Below are 26,399 nucleotides of genomic sequence, written 5' to 3' on the forward strand. Positions count from 1 at the left end.
TTATATTAAATAACTGACATTTGATGTCCAGAGATGAGCATTTCCATTTAGGACTAACAGCTCTGACATAACATCACAGACAGTAATTATTTTTTCCTCTAACAAAGGGTATAAATAGAGAGTAAGTGCAGTAAATTGAATAGGAAGCTGAGCTTTGCTATTACTGGAAATGATTATGTATTGCCATTCATGTAATGAAAAGGCATAATATGCTTCTCATATGACTTCTCTTGTCTATGTGTGTATTTACCACTGCGAAAAGTCATCCATGCATCAGCGCACCATTCCTCAAGAGCACTTGTTTACACAAAACAGGAAATTGGAAAATGTTTATTTTTGAAAGAATCTATGTGAGCACATCCTCTCCTCTGTTCCTGGACTGCTAAAAAAATAATCAAAAGGTGACCGTGCTGATTCGTAAATGGTGTCACTAAATGAGATGGTGCAAAACAAAAAGATTCTTGAACAAGCTAAAAATGGCTTTTTGAAAGGAATCAATAGTTGTTGTTATTGCTTCTCTAAATAACAACATGCATCACTTGGCTGGTCGTCTGTCATGGGCGAGTCAGCTGAGAGCAGCTGTCCACAGGGAGATCGCAAACCTTTTTGACACTGGGGCAAAAAAGTGTGTGTGTGTGTGTGTGTGTGTGTGTGTGTGTGTGTGTGTGTGTGAAAGAGAGAGAAACAGCTGCTAAAGCGCATTCAAAGGGTTCTCAGTGCTTTCAAATATAGCACAAGTTTCACAAGACTACATGTGGAGTGTGTATATGCATAAGAATACATTTTATTTCTTGGTTTGTTGTTTTTATTAATAATGAGGAATGGAGGAAAGTCAGAAGAAGAAAGAAGGAGAAAGACAGGTCACAGATGATGCCATTTTGACAGAATAATAAAACAAAAGTTTCTGCATTCTCTCATGAAAGATGTTGAAGTAAGAAGCAGCTCCTGTGGAGAAATGGCCTTGGTCTGGTCTTTCTGTTAATGATACAACCCCCTTATGGCTCCGTCCTTCTCTGACTGACTGACATGCTGCTGTCTTCAGAAAACACACTGTCATTCAGGGCCGGCCAGACACCCTGACTCTGCAAGCTCTGTGGCTTTAGAGATGCGTTAATACCTGGTTTCTGCTGACAGATGGCGTGTTAAAAGGCTAAAATACAACATTGGTACCAGAGAATTTTCCCAATTCTACTAATCTGATCCTCCTTAAAAAAAAAAAAAAAAAAAAAAAAAAAAAAAAAAAAAAACATGAAAAAAATTGAAAGCGTAGCCTGACTGCTTATAGTTCATAACAGCTGACTGCATGGTGAGAATTGGCACAGGCTGTTCAAGAAGAGTATTGATGAATCCTTACTTTTCTTTTTCTAACCTTCTTCTTCGAATCCTCTCTTCACCCCTGGTCTTCACGTACACTGTGTGCATTCTATCCAGCATGCAAGTGCCGTATACTCAGGTCCACAGTCCCAGGATGCAGTGAGTTCAGTCACAATATGACAGCAGACAATGACACCATGTGAGTGATGGAGCCGGGTGTTCAGCACTCATCTGGTTAGAGAGACAATAGCAACAACAAAGGTAGAGTTTTAATATTCTAGCAGGCTTTCTTGCTTTTTACTTTATAGTTCTTAAGAAGTAAGAATACATCATATGTTAAGCAGTAAAATAAATCATTCTTAAATTATACCATGTCAAAGAATATCTAAGCCACAGTTGTACATTCCAGCCTCTCTGCTGTCCTCTGATAATACACGTCAGCAGCACTGAGTTGAGCCAGGGTTCATCTTGAAGGTGAGCCACACAGGGACTTAAACACATGATAAATCATCACAGGCCCTTATTGCTTAAGAACTGTACTGACCAAATCAGCAGCAGAAGCGCTGCTGCTCCCAGGTGGCCTGGCCAGTGTTGGCAGGCTTAAAATCACTGTCTTCATTTGGAGAGTTAACTGTAGTGAAGGAGAGGAAGAAAGAGAGAGGGATACAAAGAGGGGGAGATCAAACCAGGAAGAACGAGTGGGAAAAGAAACAAAGAAAAGAACAAAGAATAAGAATTAAGGGAGAGAGAGAGAACAATCTCTCCCTGCAAGCCAATTACTAACTAAGGGGCATCAGACAAGGTTACCTCAGGCTAAATGTTGGTTCCAGGAATAGTCCTCCAGCATTATCTGCTGGCTGGCGGTGTGAGGCCCTGGCTGGCTGACTGAGAAGCTTAGACTATATTTGTGTTAACCTGTGCCGTGCAGACAGTGGAGTCAGTGCCAGGAGTCTGGTCTCACCTGGCGACAGGGAGTACAGAGAGGGAAACAACACACACAAGTTTCAAGGGCCAGTGGTTTCACTGAGGGTGTTTCAAATGGAAAACTATCAGCTAAAACTTTTGTAATAGTGCCATTGGAAATGTACCTTTACATAGCAGTCCGCATGCAACAATGAAAAATAATCCCATCCAAGTCAACTAAAAGCACTTAAGGAGTGCAGTTTTTACATTCACTATCGCGCTAACTGGTACTACATATACCTACATACCAGACATGGAGACACGCTGTGCTGCTTCGTTTGGGCATCTTTGGCAGAACCAGGCCGTTGTCACCCACTTAAAAGGGACTTGAAGATGGCAGCTGCCAAATAGCAAAACAGAGCCCCTTGCCAATCATGTCATCTTACTGGCAGATCAGTACGCTTGCCAGGATGTTAGATTTACATGCAGACGCTGTGGCAGGTTTGCCAAACATGCAAGTCTGACAGGGAATACTACACACGGAGGTGGTATGAAGGCTGCGAGGTGGCTGACAGGAACAGAGTCTGCTTCTTTGGGGAAATCCAGGTCTGGCTCCTCAGCTGTCATTTGAAACAACATACCGGGTAACATGTGCTGGCAATTTGCAAAACAGCAAGTTTTGTTGCTGTATGAGCAAGCATGAGAGTGAAGTTTTTGATCAGAGCTGTATATTTGTGATTAGTGTACTCCACTCAAGTTGGTACTTGATGTTTTTTGGACATTGTGTGTGTGTGTGTGTGTGTGTGTGTGTGTGTGAGTGTGTCTGTGTAGCCGTGTCCAGGGCTGCATGTGCAGAGCCATCTGTTTACTGCTTTAGCAGTAGTCTTCCAGTGCCCAGGCTTATCTGTGCACGAGGGCAGTGGCCTACTTTAACCTTCTGCTCGCTCAGTGCACACAGCCGAGCACACTAGTTTAGTTGATTACCCGTTAGCTTGTTCATAATAACTTTCATTTCATTTTCATTAGCAGTCATTTTTTAGATAAGCACAAAGTGTTCTTTTTTTGCCCCTAAGCAAAATAAATAAAGGACATGTGATGTATGCTTGCAAACGAAGACCTGTACATCACATCTGTAATGTAAGTAAGTACTGTAACAACTCTCTGCTGAGCTGTCATCGCAAAACTAAACACCACCAATATTCTTTAAATGTGCACAAATCCTATTTGTTTGTAAACATCTATTTGACTTCTGTCCTGTAAATTTAATATCGTTGCAGTGCATTGTGAATGAATTAGTCCTGGTTTAGCTAAGATGACAGAAATGATTGTAAGAAGGTGTAAGCGAATAGCGTGAAGCCTTGTGTTTATTGTTGTAGTGCATTAGGAGCGCAGTAAGCCAGGCGAGTCAGACTCAGTACAGTTTAGAGGACAGTATTAAGCTATGTAGGCTGGTCAGTGGGCCCTGTTAGGGAGTTGGCCGTTGTGGCTAATAGGTCAACTGGGAGGGGCGGGGCAGGGGATGAGAGGGAGGATGAGCAAGAGATTTTTAAGGCTTTTTCATTGGGTGAGGTTTGTTGGGTGGACTGAGGAGGGAAAAATGGAGGAGAAGAGAGAAGGGGAAAGGAAAGGAGGGATTACATGAGTCATGTGAGCAAAACCCCTGGTAGAGGTTACGCCGACATCATCATCTGAGCTCTCTTTGACCCACCAAAGTCCCTCACCCAATGAGTGTGAACGGTGGAGTTTTCCAAAGCAGAGAGTTTAAACTGAGGTATCTAGGTTTTTTCAGAATATTTATTTGTGATCAGCTTGCTGCATGCACACCATAATTTAGCCTTTACTGTAGTCAGTTGTTTTGATCAAGCCATTCTAATAAAATATACACAACCTCTGAACTGTGGCAGTGCACGCAGGCAGAAGCTGAGGAGATTTTTTCAGCTTTAGTTCATACAGTTCTTCTGTAAGCAGGGTTTGTGTGTTATGTACAAAGCTGACAGGACCAACATTTGCTTCTTTGTGAAATATGAATGAGGACCTTTTATGATGTGGTCTCTATGGACCGTGGTTATAAACAGACCTGTCCTAAAGGTTCAGCTTGTTTGCTCTGATGTGCAACAGCCTCTAACAGCGTTATCTAGAGAGATGGGTTTATTACAATCAGATGTAGCTTGAGTGGTTCTTCAAAAGATTGTATGAGGTTATATGTTTGATCTTGACAGGTAAATGAACAGCGTAGTTTGCATCGGAAGCTCAAAGGACTGACATTTGGAAAATAGAAATGGAGAAATATGCTAGTTATCTTAGCTCAGCATAACTAGTTGAAACTGTAGAAAACAGCTGTCTAAAGCTAATGAAGTCCACCCACCACCACTTCTGAAACTCACTAATTAACAGCATGTATATTGTTTAAGTTGTACAAAAAGACGTGTAAAAGTGATAAATTGTGGTCTTGGCTGAGTGCAGTGATTTCCAGTGAAAACTCCAGAAAGTCACTGTGCCACTTCCAAGAAATAGTCCAGCACCTTAACCCATGTACAACCACTACTTGTTGTTTTTAAATGTTTTTTGTATGGATTAAACACATGATATATGACATGTTGGCAGACTTTTTCCTTTTTGGACCAGACAAGCTGGATCCCCCACTTTATGCTAAGCTAAGCTAACCATCTCCTAGCTAGCCTCATGCTTAATGGACAGATAGAAGAGTGATATCATTCTTCTCAAATCTTCCAAAATGTTTTTTCCATTAAAATAAAATAAAATAAACAAACTTGCAAAACTGTTCACAAAGTCAAGAACCACTGGAAAACATTTCTAGAATTTCTTAATCAAACACTAAGCTAACAAAGTGCCATGTACAGTAATTAAATACACTTTGGAGTTGGTTTGTGACTTTATTTTCACCTCAGCAGCGCTTTGAGCATGGTGCTTGATGAGTTGCCATTGAGCAGCTGGGTACACAACTATACCACCTGAGTTTCACATGGATGTCTTTGCTCGCTTGTTGGTTCGCCCTGGTGCCTCATGGGCAGCGGCGGCATCACATCTCATCGTGAAGCCCCTGGGTCTGCTGCAAGAGAATGGGACACAGAGCTCCGTTTGTGTGTGGGCACAGGTGTTGGTGTACATGAATCCATGTGTAGATGTGCTCATGCTCTGGTTTCATTTCATGCTTTTGCTATTTTTTTGTCCTTGCAGTCGATTCCCTTGTAGTGCGGAGGTTAGAGCATTAAAGCAATCGCAATTGGCGTCTGAGTCCGAAGAGAAATTCTAAAAGGATGCAGATTAAACATGAAATGTGATCAGAGCTGCCAACTGTCACGCCTGAAGCATGAGGTACATGATTTTATGCTCGATCTCTCAACCTTCCCTCTCACTCTCTTCTTAAGAAGTCTCACGCTCAGAGAAAACACAGCTTACAAAGGTGGCTATCACGCATGAAACCGCCTGACTGTCATGTCAAAATGTCGATGTTTTTACTACAGCATGTCACGGAAAACCAGATGTGGTAATTGGACGTAAATCTGAGGTAAACGTGAGGAATTTGGACATTCACTGTTGCCTGCAAAGTAGAAGACACTTTGTCATAAAAGAAGATAGATTTCACTTTTACGTATGTATTGATGTGTATTGTGTGGCTTTTCCTTAGTACCATCATCAATCATCTCATTTAAACAGGTGTATGTTTGTGTAGGTGTGTCTGTGTGTGTGTGTGTGTGTCAGCCCACCCAGTAAAGCAGTGCCAGAGGCTCATCTCATCACAGCATCAAGGGCATCTGTTTGAAACTGAAATAAAAGTAAAGCCTATGAATAAAAGAGCTACATGAATAAAAACACAGGATGCAAATGACTTGCCAAGTAGGGATTGTCTGTGTGTGTGTGTGTGTGTGTGTGTGTGTGTGTGTGTGTGTGTGTGTGTGTGTGTGTGTGTGGTTGAGTGAGTGGGAGAATGGAACTGTTGTATCCATCATGGCTGCACCTTAGCTTGACTGAGTGAGTCACACACACTCACACACGCACACATCTACATGCTCTCTGAGGTGTATGGTTTTCACATGCATTAATCAACTGCAGTTTTGACACTTGCCTCTGAATGAGACAGAGAGCCGTTCTAATGGAGCCACGCTGCTGGTTCTCTCCTTGAATCCACAAGCACTGCTAGCACAGCCAGGGGTGACTTTATCAATTAGGTCTCTCTGGGAAAGGCTGCGTCCTCCCTCCTTCTATTTCATTCCTCCCTTTTTCTTCTCTTTCTTCTGATTTATTCTTCCTCTCCATGCCTCCCCTTCTGGCTTCTGTCCCTCCCTTTTCATGGTGCATCTTGTCTCTTGTGCTTTTCTCTTCCTCGTCCTTGTCCATTTCCACTCAAACTTTCTTCCCACCAGTCACACAACTTTGTTCCTCTCTTGTCTATTCCCCCCCTCAACTTTGTCCTTTGTGACTTCCTCCCTCATATTCTTCCAAGTCTGTAATGAATTATTCACAATCCAACATCCTTTTAATAAAAATGGCAGCATAAATGAACAGAATAATGGTAAAAACTATGAAAATAAAAATGTAAAATGTCCCCTTTTCACTTCTTTCTTAATTGTAAAATCTTTGATTTTATCAGGATTTACACTGTCCATCTATTTCAGGTGGTGCTCATTTTTTGTCTATCGTGAAATGAACATGATACTTTTATTTTGCACACAGGATCTCTACACTTTGTTGTTTTATTCTGAAGAAAATGTTTAGAATCAAAAACACACAATTGCTCTTTATATGAAGGAAACACTTGCACAAAGACCCACAAATCAGTGCCGTATTTTATGGTTTCTAATCCAATCAAAGGCAGGCCATCCCATCTCGACAGTGTTCCTTAACTGCTGCATGTGAATGGTTCACAGATACACTAAAAGCTTGCCAAATGTCTAAATTTTGCAGGGTTCATTTTCTGTTCTTAAACCTCTGCTGTAGTGGACATGTTTTTGTTGGGTAGCAAAATGCCTTGACCAAATTATCCTTAAGTTTTTGTCAAAGCAGTGTATAACTGATTTGGAGGTAACAACGGACAGCAATCTGTCAGTCTTTGACTGAGGCAGCACTCATCTATCACAGTTAGACATAACTGGTCAGTGGGCGGTCAGTGGGTGGTCAGTGTCTGGTAGAACGAGCACGGTTAGTTGTTGCCGGTCAGGCTGGTGTGGGTCCTGCTGAGCTGTGCCTTGAGGCAGAGAACAAGATGTTTGTTGACAGAGAAATGAAGAGGCTTGGATGGTAAACCCGATGAGATGGACGGCTCATTTACATTACACCTTTGCACAGCAGCGAGGAGACCCGAGGAAAAGAACAGCAAGGAAACATGCAAGAATAGAACAAAACTGGGAAAACAGGGAACAAGCAAAGTGACTGGATCAAAACCTGGCCTGTCTTTGAGAGCGCTTCAGAAAACAGTATATTCTTCGTTGTATCACAATTACACAATACACATCAAACCATGGTGAATACAGCATTTATCTGGGTGGCCATATTTGACAACGAGTCGCTCATCCTTTACAGTATTCATTCTAGAAGAGTGGTCGTTTACCGGACATGCTCCAAGAGCAGAGCTGAGGAGCTGGCATAAAGCTTTGGCAGAAGTGTATGCAACAATGAGGCAATGCCAAGCAATGCAGCAGTTTAGTCGGTGAGCTGTCGAGCAGTTGATGTCTGTGTCTCTTAGATGTGTCCCTAACGGGCTCCTGTACATGTTACCGACGGCATGCACTCGTGAATGTGTGCATGGTAGTGGGTGGTCATGTCGTGTGTGTGTCTGTGTTGGAGGGCATGTGCATGTGTGCTTTTTAACATGTTTGTTTGGTGTGCTTGTTTGTGATTTTGAGCGTGTGTAAGTGTGTGTTTCTTCTTGGGTCGTGGGAGCTTACAGGCTCTGTGCGCAGAGGTTCCCTAATCCAGTGTTTTGAAATGAGCCCGCCAGCTGTTGTGGGCTTGAGAGACTGCTGCCTTGGAGGAGGCTTAAGGACGATAAGATGCTCCTTCTATCTTCATTCCTCTTTCTTTCTTTCTTTCTTTCTTTCTTTCTTTCTTTCTTTCTGTCTGTCTGTCTTTCTTTCTTTATTTCCGTCTTTCGTCTGCCCTAATTCAAACACATTTAATATCAGTGTGGCCATGAGAATAAACACTAACACTGATCTCATGCTGCCAACACAATCACACATTCCGTTAAGGTCGCAACCTTTTGTATGAACTTCCTCCTCATTGCTGTTAATCCTCCAATAAGAACATAGATTGATTCTGCGCATGAAGTGAACATTGTGTACACAGAGGATAGAAGAAGATCAGATTAGAGCAGTGAGTTTGTTATTTATTACAGTGTATTTATAATGATGGCCTGAGATTGCAGATGTCATAAGGGGTAATGAGAGCTCATTAGCCGCATTGTGACGTACATGCCGAGCAGATTGTCGTGCTGCTAAACGTCTTATTTAAACAACTGAGTTACAGTGAAGGATCATACTCCTGTAAATGATCTATATTGACATTCCAGCAGAATATAATGCCTTTAAGTGAAATTGCTTGCACAGTTTATGGCAAGTCTTTTCATGAGTACAAACCGTAACTGAGCGGAGCAGTTCGAGCCTTGCCTATCTCCCCTGTGCCAGCAGTGAGCCTGCAGGGCGTGTGGTGTCTGCCAGCAGAAGGAAAGCGTAGGAAGTCAGCAGGTTTCGGACAGACAGAGAGGAAGCAACAGGCAGTCTGTCAGCTAGAATATGATGGTGATATTCAAAACCCAAATTCGGCAGAAATGACAAATGAGGCCTGAAATTCTCAGCAGATGGAAAGTGCCTTATATTTGGCGACCTAGAAATGGCTGTGAGATGTATATTTTGTCTTGGAAGGTGGTCATTGCTTGCTCCTCTGACTTGACTCCTACATACCACGCAAATGGCATGCTGTTGGTTTCTACTATTGGCTTATCGCGAGATCATCATCTTACATTATCACTAACAAGGACAATTCACAGGACATGATCAATTATCCGTAATCATATCAGTGCCATCATCCTCCTCACCATGTTTAGATAAGATGACTTCCCATTGGGGTTTTTGGACATGGATACACTGCTTGTGGGGGAGATCTAACTTAATTTAGTCTGTAATGTCTTTAGCTGGTCTAGAAATAGGATGCTGCATGTACATATTTGTCTCTGTGGGTCTGTTATGGCTGACAGCCGAGCCCAGATGAGGAAAGCAGCTTGTCAGTTCCTTAGTTTCAGGAGGATACACCTTTGCTGCACAAGACAACAAGCAATCATGGTTGTTTAGTATGCTCCATGCGCACAGGAAGCAGCAAATAGTGTCTAAAATAACCATTACTATCCCCTCTTGTCATGTTCATTTAGTACGTATTGATACAGACCATGTTCCCATGAAAGCAGCAAGAAGCAAGTTGTTTTAGGAAATGAATAACTCAAGAGACAGCCTATCGTGTTTCCCCATTTAACTATTACATATTTCATGTAATCCTTCACAGTGTGGTCTAGATGTTTGTTTAGCTGCTGAGAGAATTTCAGAACAGGAGCTTGGTTCGGAAATCATGTTTCTTTTTCTGTAGAGATGAAAAGGAAGCAGTGAAAGGACGCACTGAGAGATTTAACCAGACTTTCTGCTTTAAAAATACATTTATGGGTACATGTGTACAATGTTTCACTCGTTATTACTGGTATTTAGAGACCTCCACTCTCTCCGGCTATGTGCTTGTCCCTGAGTCTCTGACTTACTAGAGACAGGTTTTCAATACCACTGATATAGGTCTTTAAGTCAGATATCCTGCAGGAAGATGCAACAAGATGCATCTTTTGGGAGTTGTAATTGCTACATTTATACCTTATAATTGCTATGGTTACGGTTTACAGCTCATATCTGCTTATCTGCTGTCTGATCACTGCCTCCTTCCTCTTGCAGTGTGTGTGCAGGCGCTGGATGTGACGGTATCTCAGAGCAGTATCCAGGTGGCCCGCGGCCAAGCAGCCGTCCTGCCCTGCTCCTTCACCACCAGCGCTGCCCTCAACAACCTCAACATCATCTGGATGGTGATACCACTGTCTAATGCCAACCAGCCAGAACAGGTACAGTGTACACACTTCAATCAATCACGGTGACAGAGCAGTCCTTTAGCTTCTTCGGCAAAAAAGCAGTGCTGAATTAAAGAAGTGTGGCAAAAGATATTCTTGACATTTGAACCTAGCAAACAGAGTTCTGCAATGGATTTTTGTTCTTATGGACTATGATGAGAGTAGTACTGTAATAATTGTGATGTATGTAGGTGTTGATCAGTGAAAAGGCGATTAAACAGCCAGGCTGCAGTGCACTGAGGTGCTTACTGAGATGTATACTGTACTACTGAGATGCATCTAACCTATGTTCTAATGCAACATTACTCTGTACGCATCACGTGGATGTCCGTGCTGCTTCCCCTTACAGTCACAGCAGGTACACAAGAGTTGATCCGTATAAAGGTGTGCTCAGATACAACGCAAAGAGAATTTCAGAGGTTGCACAAATGCTTTTGCTCTGGTTGAAAAACCTTGCGCAATGCATCTGCAGAGAGAGAATCTTTAGGGTTTGAGGGACATTCAGGGCAGTTACATGACAGCAATGACTCTCACTCATGGTGCTGACCCTTAGAGAATACCCATCGTGTACTATACAGATTTGGACATGTTTGCCAAATGTGCAGTGGCCACTTGTGCAAAAATACAGACTGCAAAGGTGCACAAAGACACAAATTTCTCTTTCCGGTGCATCTGAACGCACCTTTAGGATATTAGTTATGTTTTAAAATATAGATGACTATATTAGAGTAATTTAGATGTAGTGGTAAGCTTAAGGTATGTCCGTAGTCTAGATAACTTTCCAAGTTGTTCTGCGGCCTGCAGGACTACAATGTCATGTGGTACTTATCCACCTTTAAAACAATGTATCAGCTGCACAGCACTGAGCATCCCGATGCTCATTTTACTGTTGTGAATTTGTTTGGGAACATTGGCAGCAGTCTAATTTGCACACAAAAACACTGCATGATATAGACTTTAGTTCTGTCTTACTGGCATTAATTTTGTCTCACTGGCTTCTCACCATCATCTCTTCCTGGCTTGCAACTCTCATTTTCTTTCTGTTTTTTTTTCCTCACCTTCCCTTCCTCCCTCTCGCTCTTCCTCCCCCCTTGCGGGACTTCTGTGATTCCATTTGAGTTGTTTAACATGCAGCTGCAGGCCGTACAAGCTCACCTGCCTCCCTTCACTTTGAACCCCGGCGCTGGTCGGCCGTCCAAATAATACAATCATCTTCTGCACTAATTACCTCACGCCCACGACAGGCTCTATATCGCAGCTGTTCTCGCCACGCACACACAAACACACACCGGCACACACACACACACACAAACTGGCATTAGACAGACTGCTGGTCCAAATGCAGTGCAGATCCACATGCATACATGCAGGGCTTATACTGTATTTAGTGGCTTCACACATACAGTACATGCGTGCAGAGAGTACGACTGAAGTGTGAAAACTGAAATGCACATTTCCATACATCCACAAATACACACATCACAGAGTAATGCTCCCATGTGCGCACCTGTGTATAAGCGCTTTTAATGTTGTCTTCACACACAAATACCGACAAAGAAACTAGAAAGAACAGTGAACACAAATGCGTATAAGCGCTTACTCATGGATGAATGCATACAACTTTTAGACGCTAGGCCAGTGATGATTAGAGCTGATACATGTAGAAGGCTGCATAGCATTCTCATGCTATGCCTTCACACTGTATAGCATCACATATGACATGTACTGTACATAGTAAGGTCTATGTGGATGTATACCTGGAAACACTGGGTGCAAGCACAGTGATGCACACACAAGTTTTCAAGTGAGCATTGTTGCAAAAAATGCCTTAAGTTTATATACACATACAGTGACTCACACCATCCATGCAGTGAACACATCCAGGAAGAAACAAAAACTGTGTGAACTACAGTTCTGCAATCAGGTGGTGTGTGTGAATTTGGTGAGCTGTCTAAAAAAATAGTGTGATGAAATAAAGTGCTGTGTGGGGTGACAGCACAACTACAAGGTCATTTTAGAGGAAGAGAATGTCATAAATGATTACAGTTGATGCTAAAAGCCATTAAGAATTACTGAACAGAACTCTGCACACTTGCGCACCCTCACAACCTGTGTTAGCACTTTAGCAAGTGCACTCAGACCACTCAGATCTCTCTTTGCTCAAATTTGAATACCGTGTTCAGATAACAAGAGACGATGCAACTTATTCAGCACGGTTAGAGAGCGGCAGCACGAGATGCATCGGCTTAGGTGTCTGTCGTAGCTCTGATTAATCCCGTTGGATGTTTGTCTGATGCTTGCCATGTTGTTTAAGACTTCACTCTGTGGTTTGCAGCTCTATGCCTACATGGTTGACTCCCCATGAAGACTGCGTAACTTAATGAGTCAAGTGTGAGATAAAATGTGCCAGCCTGAGGCATGAAACCAAATGATTCCGTTAAAATGCTCTCATTTTCCAAAGTGGCTGCAATAACAAGAAAGAACAAAGAAAGAAAAAAATGTGCGTCTGTTGTCAGAAAGACAATTATAGTGTTTGCTAAAAAGTTCATTTTGTCAACTTCAAAGGTGATATAGGTCAGTGTTGTGCTCATTATACTTAGTTTTCGCTGCCCCTAAGTGGCCAAATAAGACCAATAATGAGTGACAGCTTTGCATATGTGGATTCCACAGTTTATAAAGCTGCTACTATTGGAACTGCAATGTTGTTGTTGTAGGTTGTAGTCGTGCTTGTTTACTCTGATTACCTGACCAGCTGATCTTCAGATTACAACATGCAGGCATGTAGCTCCTGTGTGTTTGGGTGTATGTGCATTTTCTTGCGTAGTTTTCTGTGTATATAATCTGTCCATCATTCTGTTTTCCTAAAATGTAATTTTGATTCATGTTGTCTCCTTACTCGCTCTAGTGGAAGAAAGAAATTGTGTTGAGAAAGTTTGATCACTCCAGGACGGATCAAAACTTTTTGCGGCGTCACTCCATCATTTCTAGATTATCTTCCGTCTGAGAAATGAATGAAATATGTTTTCATCAATTCCTGGAAAGGGAGCTGTGTTGACTTTTGTAACTCAAAGAGCAAAAATTGCGCAGCTTCAGTGAAATGAGGCTCTCGCGAAATTGAGGTCAACGAGAATCTGTGGTGCAGAAATGAAGTTAATCTGTAATTGAGAACATCTGTCATAGTATTTTAGATGATCAGATTCTGATCCTTCTCTGAACCCAGCAATCTGCCAGAGGATAGATCGAATAGGTGCTGCATTCACATACCCTCAAACATGACCCTGCCTGAGCAGTTTTTGCTGGACACATCAAAGAAAACGAACAAAGAACCTTTTCAGACGTCAAACGTCAAAAACAGCATTTTGTTTGTCTGAGGCTGTAACTCCTCCCTGTGGAGAGGCTGAAGAGAGGTTTCACACAGTCAGCTTCAACACACTCTCTCATATACAATAACGTGGAACCTGTTATTGATCAGCACAGAGGAAATTCTTTTTTTATTTGTTTGCCTCCCTTCAGAGACATGAGTGTGCAGCGTCAGCGAAAGTACAGTCTTTCTCACCAGTTCGCTTGAAAGTGTCTCTCTTAAGAACACTTGAGCATATGAATCCTAGCTGTTCTGAGGACTTGAGCCCCTACCCTTAAGAACACAGATCACTTAAACCAACTTAATCACATCAAATCCACATCACTCACATCTCTGGTAGCATCGCACACCTTAAACTCCAAGATCAAATGTGGCCAATCTCCCACTGACTACTTCAGTTAAACTGATTCTCACATCTCTGACATCACAGTGTTTGTGACGTCGTGCATGGACTCTGGTTGACTGCATTTTCTGTCTTATTTTGTAGTAGTTTTCCTTGTGTATTCAAGTACTTCCTGTCTTTGTTTTGTTTCCCACCTGTTTCTCTTTCCACCTGTATGCAATCATCCAATCAGTTCTTCAGTATATAGCCCAGATGCTCCTGTTTGCCAAATTGTCTTAGTCTTCATATGTACTAGAGTTCTTTCATCCTTGTTGTTTCTTAATCAGGCCTGTTTTTTGTGCCTGGCTGGTTTTCTCTTCTGCCTTTTTTCTCAAGTCAATTAAATTATTTGACTGTAATTATTGAACTTTTCGAATGATCCTTGCTCCTACGTTTCTTCTATTTTTGGGCCTTCACACTGTGAGCGTGCAGTCTGCAAGTTGAAAACTACTGAAGGAAGTCATGCTTTGAAAAATCTGCTTTCAGGGACATCAACCTCAAAGTTTATCCATCACTGTGATTAATTTGTCACCTTTATTTTTTCTACATGCACAGTATCACTGCACGGTAACACCGGTGTGAAAAGATATCCTTTGCATGCATGTTCATTACTTCTCCTCTGGATGTGACTTTTTTGACAACATTGCAAATTTGTGCAATGTTTTTGGACGGCTGACTTTAAATTCTCATGGATTACTCCCTTCCCTCTTACACTGAAGAATATAAAGAGCTGATATCTTGTTTACGGACATGCTTCATTGGTATTTAGGACAGTATGCATGGATCAACATAATCCTATTGTTAGATTTTACTCCCATTGTTGTATTTTGTATTTCTAACAATGATTTAAACTCTCTTTATTTTTTGTAAACGTCATTTTTCTATGCCTCCTGTTGCACCCAGCGGTCTGAGGAGATGTCATTTGTCTTTGAATTCCCTCTACTTTTTTTTCTTTGTATAATGAAAGACTTGCATTGGTATGGAAACGGTTGCTAATGTAGGCCTGAAAATCCCACTAAGACATAAATAAACTAGACCAACAGTGAGACTTTTTATCAGCACTCCCGAGCAATAACTTAATAAACTTAAGGACCCTATTGGCTGACCATTCTAAACACTTACTGTGGTGCTGGCAATAATGTGTGTAGATGCATTATATAGATCATGGGCTAAATAATACAAAACCAGTTTGAAGAGATATGGTAGTGAAACTGATTTGGTCCCACAGAACATGTCTCAGAGGATAGAAAGAGATCAGTGGCAGCTTCCAGTTAGAAAATTGAGGGGAGGTTGTGGGGGTTTAGAGGTTTATTCAGGCTTTATTGATGCGATGGCAGTGTCCCTCGTGTCTGGGGCCAACAGGGTCCTTCGGGTCAGTCAGAAGTAGGCTAATGCCATGAGACTGATACAGTGACAAACAATATCTGAAAGTGAACTTTGTGCATCCAGATGTGGCTCACAGAGGATAGGATATAGCTAGGGTTTGAGTGAATGCTTGTACTGTATGTGTGTTTATGGTTTTGGGAGGGTAAAGATGTAGCAGAGGTTGACTTCTGGGCCAGCAGTGGGATGTCCAGCTAGTCCAGCTAGAGTTCTTAAGGCCGTCTGCCATCTGAGTGTCAGCCATGACCTCTTTTCTCCCTGCGCACAGCTACAAAGCCAACCAGGTCACATGAGAGGATGAGGTGATTTATACACACACACATAGATATGGATGGATCAACACAGTGGACAGAGTCACAGCGTCCAAAAAATAGGTGGAATGTGACATTTTTTAAACTGGAAAATACACAGCGAGTATAAATGTATCTGCTTATCGTCACATACTGGACAGTACTGACCTTGATTTATAACTTTTCGTTGCTTTTTTTTCAGGTTGGCAGAAAGCAAAATCCTGAAAACCATGAAAATATAAGAGCAGGGACAGGTGTAAGCTACACCACAGTTTAGGGCCTGCTTTAATCCTCTGCTCACTCATGCACACACACACACACACACAAACACGCACGCGCATTGTGTGTTGATTGGATCACTTTCACAGAGCATGCAGATTATATTGTTAGGTCATCAGGAGTGTAGAGCCAGGTCACACCGGTGCAGTCTGTCAGAGAGGGAAACAGAGAGGTAGCACAGGCAGGCCGAGAAAGTGATTTGACAGGGAATGAGTGGACAGACAAAATGTAAGTGAGACCGCTCAGTTATTAGACTGAGAAACAGAAGAATCACACACACGCTTGCACACACAACTGATACACTCCCCATGAGTAAATGAATATACACTGAGACACTGAAACACACACATACACACACAGAAGATGCAGTTGCAGGCTCTCATCACAGCCGAGGAGCTGCCTATTCATCTGCACATAAGAGGACAAAGCGAGCGTACTGCACTCAGGAAATTGCAGCCGCGCAATTTACAACCGTTAGGCAGTGGCGGAGACCACAGTCACATACACACTCCTGCACTTTCATGAGAACTATCGCACTCACACATACACACAGACACGCACACACACTGGTGCTGGTTGTTTCCCTGCCTGGGTCTTTGAACAGTTCAATGAGGGCTCTTTTCACCAAAGTGAATAGCCCCTCTGATTCCCCTCCGTGCTTTGTGATTACGTGTGTGTGTGAGTTGGTGCGTGCGTGTGTGTGAGTGCCAGACTTGTGTGCACATGCCATGTGTTTGCGTGTGTCCTCTTCATCTTTTGTGTGGGCCCAGCTGAGGGGCGAGAGCTGTTTTGCATGTGGCTCGGCCTCACAAAACGAGCTGTTCAGCCCGAGTTTGAGGCCTGAGGGAAGCCTTTAAATGAATTGATCCTTCATTGCTCTTTAATTTGGACCTGAGACAAGCTTGCCTCAGCTGAAGATATGAATTCAGCCTTTATAAATGTGTTCTCACTGTGGTTGTTCTCAAAGGTCACTGATGTAACGATAAAGGGCTTGGTGTTGGTTTAATTTCTAGCTGGAGTCGACTCTTTGTGCAGAGGACACCCTGCATTGCCGGTGGTGGATTCCTCAGATTGCAGTTTATATGTTTCCAAGTTAAAAGGTTTTCAATTATGTATGCCATTTTGTGGATGCTTTTATCTGAAGAGACTTGTGGTACCATGAAAGCGTACTTTTTGTGTGTGCTGTTCTCTTCAGCCTGGAGTCTGCCCACTGAGCTAGAAATGACCACTTACAAATGAAAGCTTTTTTGTCTGTCTGTTTGTTTGTTTGTTTGTTTCTTAGGACGTAAATGTTCTGTTCTTTCCCTTACTTTCTCTGTCCACTTTCAAACTGTTTTTCAGCTTCATAGTAGAACTACGTCTCCCTCTAGTGAGAGATATTTGCAACAGCCCATGAGAGGAAATGTCTAAAAGTCACATTCATAAAGCGTGCAGACCCAATGCAATTCTAATGACTATAAAAATTTGGGTTGAATCAGCATTTTCCTCGACAACAGATTTTTTTTTCTTAGGTTGCTGCTGATTCTCATCTATTTATTTCTCTTTCCTCTCCCCATATTTTTTGTCACCAATGTCTCTGCCACCCTTTCCCATTTCCTCTCTATTTCACCAATTCATCTCCTTTAACTCTCTATCCTTTTCTACATCCACTACCCTCTGACATCTCAATCCAGGTGATCATTTACCAGGGCGGCCAGGTGTTCAGCCTCGCCAACCACCTCAATGGTCGTGTGGGCTTCGTGGCCACCATGCCAAGTACAAGTGCCTCCATCTTCATCAACAACACCCAGCTGTCCGACACTGGGACCTACCAGTGCCTGGTCAACAACCTTCCAGACAGAGGAGGGCGCAACATCGGCGTCATTGGACTCACGGTGTTGGGTAAAAACAGAAAATTGTTTTCAAAAATCAAGAGAATAACAATTTCTTTTTTTTAGAGTCAAAGCTACATCTGGTATCCAGTACAGCCATCAACCTGTCAGTAGTCCCCTAGATCTTACACACTGGCCCTTTAAGGCAAACATTTAAAACAGTTTCCGATAAAGCAGCATGTAAGCACTGTTGGATTAATGAGATTCTTCATCTTTTTTTTTTTAAAATATGAAAATTAAATTTGCTTTGTAAAGTGTTTAACATGACAATGCCCACTCTCCCCATCTGCCAGTGCCCCCCTCGGTGCCAGCATGTCGAATCCAGGGCACGCTGGATGTTGGCAGTGACATCATGCTGTTCTGCAGCTCAGAGGAAGGTATTCCCACACCGTCCTACTCCTGGGAGAAGCTGGACGCACTGCCCAGGCTGCCGCACAACGCCATGCAAGGTATTACAAACAAGCTGGCCGTCGGAGTTCCCTTTTGCCCCACCTTTGCTGGTAAATCTCACACACATAGCGCAGCTCAGACTCAGCAACAATCCCACCATCCGAGCCACCTGTCATGTGCCAGGCCCGAACTACTGCCCGTCCAAAAGCCCCCCCTGACCCCACCCCCACTGATCCTGCTGAGGGGCGACTGAAACCATGAATGAGTGTATGTGTCGGGAATGTGTTTGTGTAATTAACCCAGATGATTATGCATATGTGGTGTTTTTATGTTCTTCCTCATTCTCTCATGCTGAATACCAACTCTGACACATCTCCTCAATTATTTGAAACATTTTTTTGTACAGGACTGGTACAATCAACTATGGCCATGCTGCAACTTGAGCTAAGCTGTAGCCTAGCACACATCCAGCTCCATCAGGATAACAGGAGCAGGTGTTCTGGAGTTGCGTTTGGTTTTCAGCATTAGAGAACACTGTGGACTCTCCTTTCTTTTCCACTGTGCAAATTTGCACAGTCAAATAGTCTTCATCATCAGTTACCTTCTTTGTCTGTGCACTACTGGTCAATAGAAAGCTAATATGCGAGATGTAACATCAACATGCAGATGGAAGATTCCCACAACAATAAAGATAGTATTCTTTCATGTACAGCTATAGAGACAAATAATGTACACACTGGGAAATTTCAAGAAACAAAATCATATTTGCAATTTCAGCTACAAAGGTAATTTAATACGCATCAATTATCAGCATTTGCAAGATCCTAATTTGAATTTCTGGCAGTCGGCACTTTGATGTGTTAACTGACTGAACCTCAAAGAGGCCAAACTGTATCTTACCAAAATTTTCAGTTCCACAAAATTAAAGTTACCTAAGTTTCATACCGTTACATTTCACTTATTATATTGTTTACATTATTTTCTCTAAACAGAAATTGTGTAAATTAAACCTATTAGATATCAAACTTTAGAGAGATTGAGATATTTCAATTTAAGATATTAAAATATAATAATATAATAATATATTGTAAAATATCAAGACCAACGGATCAGTATTGCATTGTGAAACCTCACTCTTCTTGATGGTGTCAGAGAGCCGACCTGGTTTGACATATTTAGTTTAACAAATCTCCTCAGTGTTTGTATTTATATATATATATTTATGTGTGTGTGTGTGTGTAGTTTTGAGTCTTCTTCTGCTTTTTGTATTTGATTCAAACTGTAATGAGATCACTGACAGATGTGACGTCTGTCATGTCATTGTCAAGAGAACACGTGAGACTTGGGCTCACCTCCTCTTTAATGAACGCAGTAGTGTACAGCTCTATGATTTTGAAGTCAACACATTCATCATTTGTGAAAGAAAGGAATCTGCAGCTTCAGATTTTTACTGCACAGTCCACTTCACTTGCACACCTTGGAATAAAGCTATGTAGTACCCTCTGCTGGTGGATAGTAGAAGTAGTTCAGTTGAATGTAATGTCATACTATACACAGTAGTAGGAGTATTACAAGGAAATTAACCAAGTTTCACATGTTTTAGCCATTATTTCAAATTAACTGATGTAGTCTCTTTATGATCTGTTGATATGCCTTGGGTCACGTATGTGCTCTGTGCGTCCATGTATATGTGTTGTAGTCACTTTAATTACTATGTGGCTCTGTGTGTGTGTCCTCCAGACCAGATGCAGGGCACTGTAACACTAAGAAACATCAGCACCAGCACCTCAGGACTCTACCAGTGTACCTCCAGCAATGCAATTGGCAAGAGCACCTGTCTGCTCAACCTGCAGGTTGTAGCACGTAAGTACACTCATACATGCTGTTCCTTTCCTGCTGGATCCATGAGCCACTGTTATTGTCACACACAGATCGGCTGACACGTGGCTGGGTTTGTTCAGGCTGAGCATTTATAGACGGAAAAGCCGCCTCGTCGTCTCACTCGAACACTGACGGATGGGAGTAAAGTTACAAGTCTGCTTGAATGACGCTTGTCACAGAGACAGATAAACAGGATATCAAGCAAGCAAACAATACAACCAAACAAAGGAGAAGAACGCTGTGTGCTTGTTCAGGTCATACTGGGTCAGACAGTTTGACAGGAAAGACTGTAACATGATTTTCAGTCCTTTTGTTCGTTTGACAGCGTGTGGCAGTCTGACGCTCAGAGTCTGAAATGCATGCAGACAGACAGCAGAGTGCTGAGTCTGCCTGTCACAGACTACAGTGGGTTTCAGTCATGAAAAAGCAGGCATGCCAGCATGGTGCACATGTAAATTCTTAAAAAGCAGAAGCGCTACTCAAAACTATTCTGTTTTATTCCTGTTTCTGTTTTAATGCTTTAAAACTGGTGGAAAAAAAAACAGGTTTAGAATCACACAAGTGTCAGAATCAGACAAACCTGTCAAGTGTTCCCCTCTGAAGTAATTCTGGCACCTGAACTGGACTGAACATACTGTCATCTCCTCCTGCCTGTTCGTCCTGCAGCCCAGCCTCAGAGCGTGGGTCTGATAGCGGGGACCATCGCCACAGGAGTCCTGGCTGTCATCATCTGTTCCCTGTTAGTGGTGGTCACTCTCTTCTACTGGAAGAACAAGAACAAATACGATGAGGAGGAGATTCCCAATGAGATCAGGTTTGGCTTTGACTTTTGATTTTCCTTTTTTTTATGAATGCATGTCAAACATGGAATTGATTTCTTGCATGTATAAAAGGTGACAAGATGTAGCATTGGGTTTGTATATCCTGTTATAGAGTGAGAAGTGTGTCTGCACTGTGATGACACAGATTCAGCTCAAATAACACCGGCCAGTAAATTGGATTTTAATTTTGGAATATTCAGCTTAATTTTATCTCCTGGCAGTGGATTTTTTCCATCATCGCAGGCTAATTTGTCTTTTCAGACAGCCGGTGAAGCTCTGTCAGTTGTTTAAATGAGCTGCAATTTCTCCCCTAAATCACTCCATGAATGGTTTGGAAGATGAATCATTGTGCAGATATCTGGCTATTTGGCTGATTGGGATCACATCAGCCTCATTTTGGGCTCGACTTCAATACCCAATTCAGTTTCCACTCCTACGGCCCTGCTTTTCCCCACGAACAGCAAATCACAATGAGTATATTTTATCACAGCCAAACCTATCAGGAGCCGCACTATTCTGTCCAAAATGACACTTCATAAAAGACAGTATTTATGTGAGCAGGGACTGAATACAGTGTGTCTTGAAAGCAGTTTTTGTCAGCTCAGTTTCAAAACATTCGCAGTATGTTTACTGTCTGCTGTATAACTAATAGATTTTCTTCAAAATTCAATGCAACCTAATTGTAGTGTTGACTCCAAGAGGTATTTTAATGCTAATATTTTTTGTGTTGGGGTTTTTTGGACAATGTAAAATTGTAAAAAAAAGTTCTTGGCAATTTTGCTGCTTTTGTATTTATAGTGTTTCAGTTATTGTAACCACCCACTGTATATTTAACAGAAAATATTGAAAGATTGAAGAGCAAAAACTGGTAAAGAAGTCATATTTAGATTCTTGCAACTTGTCTGCACAGAGAAGCTCTTTAAATTTTTAATACGCTGTAGATTTGTTCTAAATATTTGACGATGAACAAATTGGCTGTTATACTGCTTTCATTTCTAATATCACTGACATCTTCTCAACATCAACTTACATCTTTCTGAACAGAGAGGATGACCTTCCTCCCAAGAGGTCATCGTCAGTGAAGGCTTTCCACGCAGACGCCTCATCCTCAGAAAACGACACGCTGACGTCCACTAACACCTACAACAGCCGCTACTGGCACAACCCCAAACCCAACTACGACACCAACTCCTATACACGCTACAATGGAGACACTCGTCAGACCTTCTCCACCGCTGCTCATGGTGCGCACGGACACGGACAGGCTCAGAACGCAGGACACGGCCACAGTACAGTGGTCACAGCACCAGGCTCAGCTCCGCTGTCCCGCCACGCGCAGCCCACAACGGCAACGACCACATCGTTTGCCAATGGCAGCCACACGCTCCCCCCACCCAAGACTCTGGTGGTCACAACAAACTCTGCCCCGTCCCCTCCCACCATGGTGCGCAGCAACGGCTCTGTGAGCCTCAAACCGGTGGTGACGTCCACGCACGGGCAGCACACGCACTCCTACGCGGTGAGCCAGGCCACACTGGAGCGGATGGGGGCAGTGCCGGTCATGGTGCCCGCCCAGAGCAGAGCAGGCTCGCTGGTCTGAAATCAGATTTGTTAGCTCTGAAAACAAGACTCAATGATGTTTGGTTGCGATGTTTGAAATCCACTGATGAAAAACAGACCGAATATGGGCTGAAGCAGCCCGCTGCCCTTTACAACTGTGTCTTTCTGTATGTCTCGACCTCTTTATCTCAAAACAAACTGGGATTTTACAGTGCAGAGTTCATTTAATGCCAATTCCTTGATGGACGGAACCCTCCATTTTGTAGATAAGCACTACATGGAGTCTGATCATCCCCTTACTGGATGGATTTTCCTGGCAGGTGTGGTGGGAACTGTTTTTCAACCACTTGGATGATTTCACAAAGCTGAAGTCAAGTTTCCTGCAAAACCTGGATTTCCAGATCTTTTTCAGGGCTGGATCATTGTGATGATTGTGTTTTGTTTTTTTTGGAGTCAAAGCAACACAAGGCAGTTTCATCTCAGCATGTCATTACTGCATGGTCAGACTGAAGCGGGCTTGGATTCTCACATAAATGCATGTCCCATGTTTTACGATGACAAATTAAGTCCATGTTATTTCTAATACTTTCAGTTTTAATTTTGACATTATGATTTGTGATTTTGACAGGATTGATAGTGATGATGATGGTTAGGCATTGAAAAAAAATGAATGTTCAAATGTTTGTTGGGAAGAACCTAAAGGATGAACGTATAAGAATGAATTGATGTTGGGTGAAATGGCCTTAGAAGCTCAGAGAGAGGGTTTTATTCGGTGCAATACAATGCATAATATACTTTACTTCATTGAATGCAAACAGTTTAATTACGTTTCTGCACTTTTCAGAGAAATTTTATATCAAAACTGCTGTCTTATGAACACTAATTCTTACTAATGATATGCTTTATTCATACCACATAAATAGAAACCTTCCTGCACATACAGCCCTGATTCCAAAAGAGTTGGGACACAGTAAAATCTAAATAAAAACAGAAAGCAGACACATGCAAACAAACAGTGTTCCTGAGCTCATGTCGTAATTTCTTTCATACAATCATGTGTTCACAAAGTGGTGAACCTCGCTCCATCCTTGCTCGTTAGCGATTGAGCCTTTCCAGGATGTTCAGACCCAATAATGACACTATCACCTGTTAACAATGAACCTGTTTACCTGTGGGATGTTCCAAACAGGTGTTCTTGGAGCGTTCCACAACTTTCCCAGTCTTTGAAACATGTTGCTGCATCAAATTCAAAACAAGCAGATCCTTAAAATATCAGTGAGTTTATGAGGTCTTTGTACTGTGTTCAATTGAGTATATATGTCCAAAATGATTAGCAAACTATCACAGTCTATTTTATTTATGTTTTACATTTACAACTTTGTTGGAATCAGGGTTGAACAATTACTGGTGATATTTGAAGACAAAAAAAAAGAAAAACTGCACAACACTTTTGAGAAAAGAAAGCTACTCTCCCCTGATTTAAACTTGAACCTGCAGATGGATTTTGTCGTCACACCTTCGCTGTGCTCATCCTTGCCGTTGTCCTGATCCGGTTCATGTCACATCAGTGCTGCTTTGAGAAGACGCGGATAAGAGGATGTCTTATTTCATAAATGCTTTATAAAGAGACAAATTTATATTTAAAGGTGAGTTTTTTCCCTTGACAAAGGCTAACACCTACTGTTTTCTACTGTACATATTGTAACTACAACAGTAGGCTAGATTGTGAATCAAAGAAAATACATTACATGTCTGACTGAAACATATTTTACAACTGATGTGTCTTAATTTTAAAACGGTTCTTTTTGTGATGATAAACAACAAGCTGGGTTTGACAGTGACTGACGGTTATTGGTTTCAGTGAAGGGATGGGTTTTTTTTATGATTTCATTTTCTAATGAGCATTGCCATTTCATCACAAGGTTTCAGTTAAATACAGTATGGTTTAACATTACTATAAATAGTAGACACCTATGCTGTATCTGGTAGAAAGTATCACTGTGTTTCTGACCTGCTGTATTTATATTTTAACCAAATGTCACCAGTTGAATCAACAGTCTGCTACAGAACTGTTCCAGTATTCCCAAATTTAGCAATCCTCATCTCTTATTGTGCATTACCTTTGCTGCACAATACTAATCATTTCTTATAACTATAATGGAATATTTGATACGGCAATTATTTGTTTATTTGTTACATGAAGTACTGGAAAATGTGTTTTACTTTTCAAAGCAATTCCTCTTTGTGTTTGATTGATGCGTTTTAATTAAATGTAACATTAGACAAGCTCACGTGCTAACATTACGGAAAGTGCTCCAACCTTAACAAATACAATCTCATGATTTATGGTGGATTTCATCCAGATGACTTCGCTGACTTTTTTTATGTGGGGACTATTAAATTTATGTCTTCAAGCCGTTTCCTAGTAGGTGTTAGATCCACTCAAATACAGTTAATGGAATTAGAAAATAAAAACTGGGAGTGTTGGCAGCCACCCTCAGTCTAGAGTGGTATTAGGTGATTGTTTTAGGCTGGAAACATAAATACACAAAATGCTCTTTAATCCCAACCAATATTTGGATTTTATGAGCAATAAATATCTAAGATTAAACTTTTGTGTTATTGCTGTCACCCCTAAATTCACACATTTATGGAGTCTCACAAATCGACCTGCTAAGTACCAGTAAACACTGTTTTTCCATCACAGTTTACTGACAGTGATGCAGTCCTGCAGTTTACACAGACCTGGATGGAACAGAAATCCTGAATTTCTGGTGTTTTTTGCCAGGACGCCCTGATGGAAATGGCTTGTACTTTGAAATCTGTGTTTTTCTATGTATTGACCATTGTATCAGTTATAATGTGTACCAGTCCAGATCAACCACAAATCTGTTTGTTCATCATCGTATATTTGCTCCGATTACAGAGACATTTTATCCAATATGTTTTCCTTTTTTTTGTCTCAAGTCTGTCTACTGTGTGGCAGAGCTACAGTACTTTGGTTAAGTCCACCTGCAACACACAGATACACACACACACACACACTGATATATAAACACAATAAGGCTGAAAAAAGTCAAACGTTCCAAGGTCCCTGCCCTCCTTTTGGTTTGACAAGTCTTCTGTCTGTGTAGATTTCACTTACCATCTCTCCCAGTGTCCCTCACTGAAACACTGACTGACAACATCAAAGAGGAACTTTTCTTCTAAGAGCTCTGGCTTAACTCTTCCCAGAGAGAATTTCAGGCTGGAGAAGCTAAACTGAGATTATTTTATTCTAACTCTGCCCTCTGTTTGCAGGAACAATGGAGGAAAGAGAGCACAATCGGTAGTAAACTACTGAGGTTTTAACCTAGATTAAATGAACATCTCATCTTCTACCCAGGCCATAGGTTGGCATGTGGTACACAAGGTGGTATATGGGTTGTGTATATAGATAAACAATGACGTGATACATTGCCAATAGTAAAATAAATCTGTAAATATGTACAAAAATACATCTTGTTCTTACTGTTGGATTGAAATTAAATAGGAAAAATAACACTGGAACTTGTAGTGAATAAATATTGTTAATACATTCTAGTCGGTATCCCGCTCATTTGTTTGTGTGTTGCATGTTTAACTTGGCACGACACGAATGTTGATCCTAAGATGAATGACATTAAACATTTTCTTTTGAAGTCTTATGGTGAAGCATCAACATACAGAAACATTTTACTGTATTTTAGCTACATGCCATATACAGATTCTGCATATAATGTCTCAGATACAGTAGGTATCGACTTCAGGAGGAGCTGCTGTTGTAATATGAATAACGCATTTCAGGCGTTGCTCAACAAGCTTTCTAT

General features: G+C 41.7%; 1 protein-coding gene across 2 annotated transcripts in view; it reads left to right on the top strand.

Annotated features, from left to right (window-relative positions):
- igsf11 (immunoglobulin superfamily member 11) overlaps positions 1-26,133 on the top strand; it is a 92,024-nt gene extending 65,891 nt beyond the window's left edge. Inside the window, exons 2-7 of one of the 2 annotated variants that reach the window (XM_076735476.1) lie at positions 10,164-10,327; positions 17,702-17,909; positions 18,193-18,348; positions 20,030-20,152; positions 20,837-20,984; positions 22,036-23,968. In XM_076735476.1, coding sequence (XP_076591591.1) covers positions 10,164-10,327; positions 17,702-17,909; positions 18,193-18,348; positions 20,030-20,152; positions 20,837-20,984; positions 22,036-22,591 — 1,355 coding nt within the window. In that variant the 3' untranslated portion in view covers positions 22,592-23,968. Of the gene's footprint in view, positions 1-10,163; positions 10,328-17,701; positions 17,910-18,192; positions 18,349-20,029; positions 20,153-20,836; positions 20,985-22,035 lie in introns of both variants that reach the window. The other variant, XM_076735475.1, reaches the window with a different exon arrangement.
- The last annotated feature ends 266 nt before the right edge of the window (positions 26,134-26,399 follow it).

This window comes from Chaetodon auriga, chromosome 7 (assembly GCF_051107435.1).
Source record: "Chaetodon auriga isolate fChaAug3 chromosome 7, fChaAug3.hap1, whole genome shotgun sequence".
Taxonomy (NCBI): domain Eukaryota; kingdom Metazoa; phylum Chordata; class Actinopteri; order Chaetodontiformes; family Chaetodontidae; genus Chaetodon; species Chaetodon auriga.